At 48.8% G+C, this 10,451-nt stretch overlaps 1 protein-coding gene across 1 annotated transcript; it reads left to right on the top strand.

Annotated features, from left to right (window-relative positions):
• Positions 1-3,641: 3,641 nt before the first annotated feature.
• On the top strand, positions 3,642-9,115 carry LOC124479142 (glial fibrillary acidic protein). Its single transcript, XM_047037719.1, has 9 exons — positions 3,642-4,147; positions 5,207-5,267; positions 5,434-5,529; positions 5,631-5,792; positions 6,119-6,244; positions 6,544-6,764; positions 6,933-6,976; positions 7,121-7,203; positions 7,608-9,115. The coding sequence occupies exons 1-9, from the start codon at positions 3,642-3,644 to the stop codon at positions 7,647-7,649; spliced, it is 1,341 nt and encodes a 446-aa protein (XP_046893675.1). The 3' UTR covers positions 7,650-9,115.
• Positions 9,116-10,451: the final 1,336 nt, after the last annotated feature.

The following is a 10,451-nucleotide window of genomic DNA, read 5'->3' as shown; positions in this document are numbered from 1 at the left end:
AAAAGAATACGTCAGTCAATGGAGCTCATTGTAGGAACTAAGAATCAACTTGATTTACGCTTTTTTATTTCTCTCCACAGCTCTGCCAACCTACAGTATGTGGACATAAGATGGAGGACAGGTTTTTTTTTTGTTTTTTTTTACTAAACAAAGGTTTCTGTTCTTGAACCGAGGCCACATGAGGATGGATGGTAGATCTTAGTTTATTGCTTTGTTTTTTCCAGCAACTATTTGTACGCTGTCCATTCCCTTTGCTGGTGAAAGCCAAGTCCCATTTTTCCTTAATGAAATGCTTGGTCGAATGACCCCAAATGCACTCCCAAAGCATCCACAAACAAGTCAATCAACTGCTGTTCGGATCAACGTTTGGTTGGTTTCAGGACATGTCTATATCACATGCCCAGCAGTACGAGGGCAGCTGAAGAGGGTGGATAGACTCATTGTGTCCTCTCTGCGCTGGGTTAGAAGCGGATCAAGTAGCTAACAGACATCTGTCCAGTTGCTGTCATTTGGCATTCAACTCCATGCTGATGGTCTTTATCAGCTCCCTGACTTGGCTCTCCCCCTCTCCTCTCTCCTCCTCCTCTCCTTTGTTCTCTGGTGTGTGCAGGAATGGGCCCCTTTCTTCCAGGCCTTCATTATGTTCCAGAAGCCTTGAACGCCAGTCCTATTGTCCCTCCTGGTTTCCCCTCCTTCTCTCGGGGGTTGCCGTGACGGCTCCACGACTCGCCAGGTGTACCCTTAGTGTCTTCCACACCTCATGCTGTTCCCCCACCTTCCACGTCAACGCCTGTTTGGGGGAGGCTCTTGTTATCGTGGGGAAGCTCGTGTGGCATGCGGTGGGTGTGGTGTGTGTTGGGGTCTGAGGCGGTATGCGGTGCGAACTGTGTGGTATGTTCCTGGGTTGCCGGGCCCCAGCATTACTGCTGACAGGCAGACGGCTGGCCTGAGGCTGAACCGGCTCCCCCACCACCCTTCTTTGTGACCACACTTGTTTGGACCCGGTGGTGCTGAGTCATACAGCCGGCCTGTCTGCCCCAGTTAAGCTCCCTTCTTTTCCCCTCTCCACCCCATTCACAGGCACCAGCAAGGACGGATACACCGAGCGTAACCTCTTCGCAGTAGGAGTTTGCTGAAGCCCCGTCTAACTCACGCAGCACCTGTCCGGGGAATGAGAGGTGCCTTGCGTGGTTCTCCTCCGCTGGAGAACGCTTTGTCAGATGTATTCGTTTGTGTGTGGTCACAGTGTGTGGTGCCTGAGCTTAGAACTATGGAACCCCGTCTTTCCAAGACTCCAACGGAATCAATAGAGTCTTTGTTGACAGGCCAGTGGGGGTGGGGCCCCTGGGCTCCTACTGGGACTGAGATTAAGTGATGGGATTGGGCCTTTACGAGAGCATGAGCTGACACAGGAGGCAGAATCGTTGAGTCGGTGAGACGCGCTTGATGTAGGGTATAGAAGAATCCCTAGGTCAGATGTTGGAATGCATCCATTTGCATACTGGGGTTTGGGAGTGCTTAGGATAGCAAAGAGGGTGTGGCCTGACGGCCGGTCTAAAATGTACGAACACTAAGTGGAGACGCGTTGCGCGGCCAAACAGAGCTGGCGACCGTGTTGTGTTGGCTAGACATCAGTCTGGTTGAGCATCATTAAGATTCTGCTCTGCAGCGAGGCAAGGGAGCCTTTCTTTGGCCTTCCTTTAAATGAGAGGAGTTCTTCATGTCAGACACATGAATCAGCTGTTTGACTTGGCTCGACCGAGAGTAAGGAAAGGGGAGAATCTGGCAAGGGTTCAAGCCATCTCTCTCTCTCTCTCTCTTTTTCACTTGCAACCTCACTCCGTTACCACCTCAGGATGTTTGTTCTCTAAGAGATACTACCTCAGTGACCAGATCTGTGGCAACCACTGTGACAGCCTCAGAAATCCAGGGGGGTGACACAATTAGTGTCACCATAATGAGTAGGCCTTACCGTAAATCCTTGGAGATGGAGCCTAGTAAAACAACAAATCGTTGCCAGGCTTAGAGTCCTCTCTTTTAACCTCTGTAAATTGGAATTCAAATCACTTTGTTTAATTCTGCTCGAATACTCACCCTGTCTCTGGGCCAAAACTACAAAATCTTGTCTTTTACTGTTTCCAAGTCTCCCTGATTCCCCCTTTCCATGACTGACTGTAGTGTGAGGCTAACAAAGGGGTCCTTCATGGTCAGAGATGGTTAGATTTACTACGTGCTGTAAGGCCAGAGTTGGTCAGAGGCAAGAGGAGTCAGATGGAGAACATACCGGTAGTTGACAGATTGAGGAAGCATGCACCGTTTGTGGTATTTCAGGACCGTGGTCACACTGTCACACTACAAGAGACAGTATGACGTTTCTTTTTTATTCTGTCACACCGCGGTTTATTTCCGTTGTCCCCCAGGTAAATAGAAAAATCTAATCCTGAGAGGTTTAACCCATGCCATCTTGAGAATTTAAATGTTGATTGAATGTTTGGAAAACTTTGACCCAGTCTGCCTCTCTGTTACCATGGTGTTTGCTGGGATCTGTTTTGGTGATGGCTTCTCAGTCATCCGGGTCATCTCCCCTCAGCCAAAGTACCAAGTCCTCAAGTTCTGGGACAGTTGGGACAGCCCTAGGACCATTAGTTTTCTCTTTCTTGTCTAGACCTAAAACTGTGTGTGTTTGTGTGTCAGTCCATGGGGCCCAATCCACCTCGGCCAACCGAAGGACAGTTTACAGTAGGATTGTATGGATTGTGTGCTTCAGTAGCAATGACATCATGATCAGTAAATCTTCATGGACAAAGAGTTGTCACCTAGGAGTTGTTGTCATTGGCCGTACGTTTTGTTGGTTATACAACCATCCTTTCTCACTGTTGCCATCAACGACCACAGATGTAAAGGTACAAATGTTGTGGGATCTCCTACCTTAGAGCCCAGTCTCCCTGGTATTTATATATATATCACAATATATCACAATGGATATTATTTTTGATTCAAATAAGCATGATGAAAAGGTTTAAAAGGTGTTGCATAACTGTATCTACATGTCAGTTCAGTGACATGTCACTGACAGACCATCCCCAAAATTCAAAGATATCGAGACCAGTTGGAAAGTTATTTGCCCCACAGCCACAGCTGTCCCTTTCTCTACCGTCGTCACCCCGTGACACTCTCAGTCTGTCCTGTCCCCTCTGTCATGAAGCCACCTAGCAGGATAGAGGTCTCATTCCTTCACCTGATGCTTTGGTTGTCTTTCAGTCACACATCGTTCCCACCCATGTTAGCGTGAGTGTGGCAAGCTCTGTCACGCGAGCGAAATCCCATTCATGCAAATGGAAGAGATGCAGAAAGAGAAAAGTGAGGGAGAGAAAGAGGGAGAAAGAGATGGCTGGGAGGCATTTGTAGTTGAGTGGACGGGCAAAAACAATCCTCCGCACATAGCTTTAGAATATCTCTTAAACCAGCCCCCCTCTCTCTCTTTCTGCCCCATTCAGTGACCCCCCCCCCTTCTCTGTTCCACCCCTCCCTGGGGACTCTCTCCTCTGGGGAGGGGGGAGGGGGGAGGGGAGGCGGGAGGGGAAGGGGGATCAGCACTATAAAAGGTCTGTTTCAGCCTTGACCCAGCTTCATTCACCGCCATGGAAAGTCAGAGAGTCCAGTCCTCTTACAGGAAGCGTTTCGGGCCCCAGGGTGCCGGCAGTGGCGGAGGAGGAGGGGTCCGGATCAGCAGCTTCTCCTCCGGCCGCCTCTCCCTCCACGGCAGCCCGGGCCGCCAGCTCGCCTACTCCAGCCCCGTCTCCAGGCTCTCCCTGGGCTCGGTCGGGGACCGACTGGACTTCTCAGCCGACTCCCTGCTGAAGGCCCAGTACCGGGAGACCCGCAACAGCGAGAAAGTGGAGATGATGGGCCTTAACGATCGCTTCGCCACCTTCATCGAGAAGGTGCGTTTCCTGGAGCAGCAGAACAAGGTGCTGGTGGCGGAGCTGAACCAGCTGAGGGGGAAGGAGCCCAGCCGTCTGGGAGACATCTACCAGGAGGAGCTGAGGGAGCTGCGAAGGCAGGTGGACGGCCTCAGTGCCGGCAAGGCCCGGATGGAGGTGGAGAAAGACAACCTGGCTTCAGACGTGACCACCCTCAAGCAGAGGTAGGAGCAGCCTGGACTGATGGCGCTACATGACTTCATAAAGTAGGACATTTAATGTCGCACGAAGCCACGGGCATGAGTTTTTTTTGGCTTAAAGACTTTGTGCTCTGACTTTAAAGCGGTCTGTGTGATGTTTCAGTTGGTGCTCTGAAAGGGTGTCGTACTTTTCAAACTTTGTCCAACCAAACCCCCCAACCCAGTAGCCCTTCAATGAGTGTGATGAAAAGAGAACTACACAATAGTAGGAAAATTCCTTCAAACGGAGGGCAGGCAGCTGTTTTGTTGTTGCCTGATCATGCAGTCTCTCTCAAACGTGTGTGGGGTTTTAGATTATCATAAGATCCCAAGTTCTAAAAGCACTAAAAGGGGAAAAGAGACACAATGGATAAAACGTCTTGGGTGTGTGTTACTGCTTGCTAATGGTTGCCTGTTATTTTTCATCCATGAAGATAATTTGGGAGCAAAAGGTTTGAAGAAGCGAATGGTCAGTAACCAGCCTGTCGATCTGAGCCTAGATGGGAACTGTAGTATGAGTTTAGAGGTTGGAGGTTGGAGGTTGGAGGTTGGAGGTCAGAGGTTAGAGGTTAGAGGTCCGTTAGTGTGTCCTACTGCTGTATAATTCCAGATACAGATGTCAGTCCACTTTTGATAGTGTGAAAAAGCACTTTTAAGAGCGGGTCAGATGGAGTTACTTGTATGTGTACACACTTTTTTTTGCGAGTTTAGATGTTTCTGAATAAGTGACGTGCATGAGGCTCTGTTGTGCTTCAACTCCCCCCTGGGAAAGACAGATGGCTGCTGGACAGGAGTGAATGGCTAATGATGCATGAACTCCCCATTCAGCTTGGCCCGGCCCCTAACAACTATCTGCTAATTCTCAACAGGATCTCCTCTGGCCATTAGGTTGTTAAATTAAATGAACCGCACACAAACTTTATAGACTTTAAAAGACTTTACATTCGGACAGATATCCGTCACAGCGACATTGGTTCTGTCTTGTGTGTTCCTCTGTTTGCGTGTGTCTGGGTAGGACTAACCACCTGTTGTTCTCGCTCCCAGGCTGCAAGATGAGATGGGCCTCAGGCAGGATGCAGAGAACAGCCTGAACACCTTCAGACAGGTGAGTCTCTCTCATCTCATCAGTACAATCTCTGAAATATATTCTTTAAGTAAAGTGACCCACTATGCCTGTGCGTATGTATGCGTGTCCGTGTGTCCGTGTGTGTGTGTGCGTGTGTGTGTGTGTGTGTGTGTGTGTGTGTGTGTGTGTGTGTGTGTGTGTGTAGGATGTGGATGAGGCGGCCCTCAACCGTGTTCAGTTGGAGAGGAAGATCGACGGACTGCACGAAGAGATAGACTTCCTGAAGAAGATTCACGAGGAGGTGAGCTTCCCCTAGTCCCCTCTGGTTAATCTCTCATCTTTTTGACAGAGAATTAATGAGATTAAATGAGATTAAAGATGAAATCTCGGACTCCTCCTCAGGAGCTGCGTGAGTTGCAGGAGCAGCTGATGGCCCAGCAGATCCATGTGGATCTGGACGTGTCCAAGCCAGACCTGACCTCGGCTCTGAAGGACATCAGGGTCCAGTATGAGTCCATGGCCTCCTCCAACATGCAGGAGACGGAGGAGTGGTATCGCTCCAAGGTACATTTACATTTATTCATTTAGCAGACACTTTTATCCAAAGCGACTTCCAAGAGAGAGCTTTACAAAGTGCATAGGTAGGAGCGTTGTGGACATGGCGTAGTCCACATGGTTGTGAACATGGCGTAGCAGGAACAGGGTTAGGGTTACCCTCACCAATACATCCACACCTGGGCAAATCCCATTCTGCTTTTGTTCAGAGACAACAAAGCACACAATGCCTTCTTTCAGACAAAGCCAGGTATGTTGCACGTGTTGAACGCTGCACATGCAAACACACACGCCGAAAACATCCGGTGCGTCTCTTGTTTTGATGTTGTGCCCAGTTTGCTGACATGACCGATGCTGCCAAGAGGAACACAGAGGCGCTGCGACAGGCCAAGCAGGAGGCCAATGACTATCGTCGGCAGATGCAGGTGTTGACCTGTGACCTTGAGGCCCTCCGAGGAACAGTGAGTCCATTCAGAACACCGACCTCCGAACATCCAGCACACAATCCCAAACCTTCCGGTAACGACGTTTGGTTTTTATTTACATTTAGTCATTTAGCAGACGCTCTTATCCAGAGTGACGTACAGTAAGTACAGGGACATTCCCTCCAAGGCAAGTAGGGAGAAGTGCCTTGCCCAAGGACACAACGTCATTTGGCACGTCCGGGAATTGAACCGGCAACCTTCTGATTAGTAGCCCGATTCCCTAACCGCTCAGCCACCTGACACCCCATTTCCAACCTATTTTCTCCCCCCTGCAGAACGAGTCCCTGGAGCGGCAGCTACGTGAGATGGAGGACCGCTTCTCCGTGGAGACGGCTGGTTACCAGGATACGGTGAGCCATCTGGAGGAGGAGACCCAGATGCTGAAGGAGGAGATGGCCAGACATCTGCAGGAGTACCAGGACCTGCTCAACGTCAAACTGGCCCTGGATATAGAGATCGCCACCTACAGGAAACTTTTGGAGGGGGAGGAAAGCAGGTCAGCAACGCAGGGCATGTAGAAGGGGAGGCCGGGGGGGTGACCACAGCGATGACGAAAGAGATCCTTGACAAAGCGATTTTTATCAGCTAATATAAATGTAACGGCAGACGTAATGTTGCTGAATGTCTCGTGTTGATTGTAAAGCCCTCTCATGTTTGTCTTCAGGATCACTGTGCCGATGCAGAGCTTTTCCAACGTGCAATTCAGAGGTCAGTTTGATTACCACAATTATAACTCATCAGATTATTCCCTCGACCTTTCATTGACAGATTAAAAAATATATATCCTCATCATAATGAAATTGAAAGGCATTACGCTTCTTCCCTGTCTGAACATCTACTCACTCGCTTCAGAGAATATGGACACCAGGATCCCCATGGAGGCCCATGTTAAGAAAAGTATCTTGGTGCGGACTGTGGAGACTCGAGACGGGGAGGTAAGCCAGGGACTGACACCCTGCGTCAGTGGTGTGGTGGTGGTGTGGTGTGCTTCCTGGTTTGTTCCTCCAGGGGGCAGCAGGGCATGTGACATCACTGTGGCTGAGCTACTGGTGTTTTACATATACATTTAGTCATTTAGCAGACTCGCTTATCCAGAGCGACTTACAGTAAGTACAGGGACATTCCCCCGAGGCAAGTAGGGTGAAGTGCCTTGCCCAAGGACACAACGTCATTTGGCTCAGCTGGGAATCGAACTGGCGACCTTCAGATTACTAGCCCGATTCCCCACCGCTCAGTCACCTGACTCCCTTTTAAAGATAAACTCCCAGACTGAGCACACTTGACTATCCCTCCTGCATTGTGCTGTCACAACTAACAAATTAATTTGGTCTCTCTTCAGATCATAAAAGAATCTACAGCTGAACGGAAGGATCTGCCTTGATCTGAAGGACACTCACTGCTCTGGCAAAACCTGGCACGCTGTCCCTAGCAATGCTTGGTGGACTTTGACTGGTTTTGATCATGACACACGTTTCTTACCAGATTTCTTTCTCATCTCCAACTCCAAAGTCCCCCCCGATCACAACTATCACACCATCCCACTCCTGCTAGTGCTCCCCACATCATCACAAGCCAGTATAACAACACTACTGTCAAATACTTAACGTTATTAGAACGTCTACCAAAAACATTTGTTGTTGCATGAAATAGGTGTTTGATCCATGTTAGAGATAGGTGCTGTGAGCACTAAGAAAGTTTACAGTGTTGTCTGTGTTCAAGATGCACACAATTTCTTTCGCTCTCACTAACAGAACAGACTGTTCAACATTTGTGTTGTTTTGAAATAGTTCCATGAGAGAAGGCCTTGAAATGTAGTGCTTGTGTTCTGCTTGGTCCTGGTGCCGAGATGAAGCTATGTGGCAGACGTGTATGTGGAAAGTGAGGAGGTAACTGCAGGCGCTGGAGGAAGCAGTAGGCGGGATCGGACAAGACGTCTTAGACAGAAGAGATGACAAGTGTGTAAAAGTGGTGAATTAGGCAGAGCTGTTGTAGAACATAGAAAGATTTCACCCTAGTTTCTCCTTTTAACTTGATCCCACCGTTCCCCAGGGCCTCTCTGTCAGTGTGTTCCGTTTTGGCCCTCTTCCATGTTCTCCATCCATACCCATCTTCCCTGAGACTGACAACCTGTCAGCACCATGGTGCTACGTCTTTGGATGCAGAAGTTCTCTCCTCAGAGGTCGGACACGCCGCATTTCCAACACGAGGACTGTGCCATCGCATGTCCACTTGAACACCAAGGGTGTGCGGGACAGGATGAAAGTGGGACAGGGGTTTTTTGGAAGTATTGTCGCAACCCTTACCCTCAAACCCCTGGTAGTCCTTCAGGCCAGCCTCTGGAGTGTCTGAGTGATAGGGGAGCGACACATGGGAGGATGCTGTAGAGATAGCATGGTGCTGCCAGAACGAGTACAGTGAGGTCCTGTCTCCTTGACGACGGGCCTCTCACACAAGCCCTGTATTTTTTGTTGTGGGCTAGATGTCACAACACTAACTCTTTAATCCAGCTCTCCCCCTGCAGGAGCTCTGCTGACAGCCTTACCACCTGCTTATAATTAAACATGGTGTTTTAGAACGCTGGCCCTTCTCTCTTCGCTGAAGACTGATAACGATTGTTCCTGCATGTGCTTTTCTCCCTCTCTCATGGTCTCTCACTTTAATTCTCTCTCTCTCTCCCTCTCTCTCTGTTCGCTTTCCTTACATCCCTTTTGTCAGTCCTGGATGCTTCTCGCTCCTGTCTGCCTGCTGAAGAAACAAACAGCAGGAACACATATACCTTTCAGCAAAATCTAAACTAACACCTGTGACTATAACCTTAGTTATGACCAACCCTTGATGACCATGTGTTAACACCAATAAAACATGTATTTCCTTATGCTTTGTTTATTTCTTCATTAAATGACAGACACATTGTATGTGTAAGTGAAATGTACTTCTCTTGAGTGTAACATGCACATAGATTCATATTGGATGGCCGTTGGCCTTGCTTGAGCTACTGTTATGGATGAATACACAGATGGAAAAATTGCAGATGATAACTCAACATGCATCTGTATACATCACCACCATCGCCACGTCAGGATGACAGCGATTGACACTGACAGACAACCTTCACCTCGTCATCCACATGATAGAGCATGTGGGAGATGTGTAAGATGACAAACAGGAGACTGACAGCAATGGTCAATGTCCATCATGTCTATAGATGGTTTCTGACCATTGGCAAGGATCTGAGATGGGGGTGGAGTCCACATGCCTGGATCAGGATCCAGAGCGACTTCAGAGAGGCCTTAAGGGACGCAGGGACATCATATCTAGACACAGACTCGAAAACTCTATTCTAAATGATCAAACACTGTCCTATGATCAAGGACCCCTTATTCTCGTCTACAAAAGAGTACAAAAGAGAGACACTCATAGACAGATTGGAGATGAGTGCTCTTGAAAGTTTTTATCGTGGTTTCCTTGACATCATCCAACACAATCCCAGCATGCCACATGTTTTATATGGCCTATACGTTAATACATGTGTGTGACTGTGTTGCAAAGGTAGCTGGACTGGAAAGCCGTGTGTGTGCGTGTGCGTGTGTGTGTGTGTGTGTGCGCGTGTTTGTGTGTGTGTGTGAATAGTTGGTGTCAGGGGACAAGTCTTCAGGGTTTTATCACACAACAACTCTCATCTCCTAAGAGTAATAGCCAATAATAGCTGCATGTGAGGGCGTGTGTGCGTCTGTGTGTGTGTGTGTGCGTGCGTGTGTATATGAGGGTGTGTGTGTGAATATAAACCCATAATATTAGGGTTAGCGTTGTGTCCGTTTGTAACTGGGATTGTGTTTTGTCTGTGCAGTAGCCTGTTGGGCCTGGCTTTTATCTGAGGAATGGTGTGTCTCTGGTCCTGCCACAGCAGAAGGAATTCCAGCTAGATAAAACATTCACTCCGTCTGGGTGTGGACTCTGGTGTTTGACTTTGCAAGTCTTGTCCATCCAGGGGACTGGGAAGAGGGGGAAAAGCAGGGCTGGGGTGACAGTAAGCTGACCTTTTGACCTTGGGTCTGATTGGACCCGGTGACATTGGTGATAAGGGATAAAGTCAGGGAGAGGTCCGGTAGAAGAGTGTACCTTTCAGTGACAGTGTCCCTGTCAGGGTCAGTGAGAAGGACACTGACCCTACACAAACACAGCT

The sequence above is a fragment of the Hypomesus transpacificus genome, chromosome 17 (genome assembly GCF_021917145.1).
Source record: "Hypomesus transpacificus isolate Combined female chromosome 17, fHypTra1, whole genome shotgun sequence".
NCBI classification, from domain to species: Eukaryota; Metazoa; Chordata; class Actinopteri; order Osmeriformes; family Osmeridae; genus Hypomesus; species Hypomesus transpacificus.
This window is presented reverse-complemented; position numbering and strand designations above follow the sequence as displayed.

Excerpts from the sequence above, each read along its gene's own strand:
- LOC124479142 (XM_047037719.1), top strand. The coding sequence starts at position 3,642 with ATGGAAAGTCAGAGAGTCCAGTCCTCTTACAGGAAGCGTTTCGGGCCC. Across the intron at positions 4,148-5,206 it reads GTGACCACCCTCAAGCAGAG|GCTGCAAGATGAGATGGGCC; the intron begins GTAGGAGCAGCC and ends TCTCGCTCCCAG. Across the intron at positions 6,977-7,120 it reads TTCCAACGTGCAATTCAGAG|AGAATATGGACACCAGGATC; the intron begins GTCAGTTTGATT and ends CACTCGCTTCAG.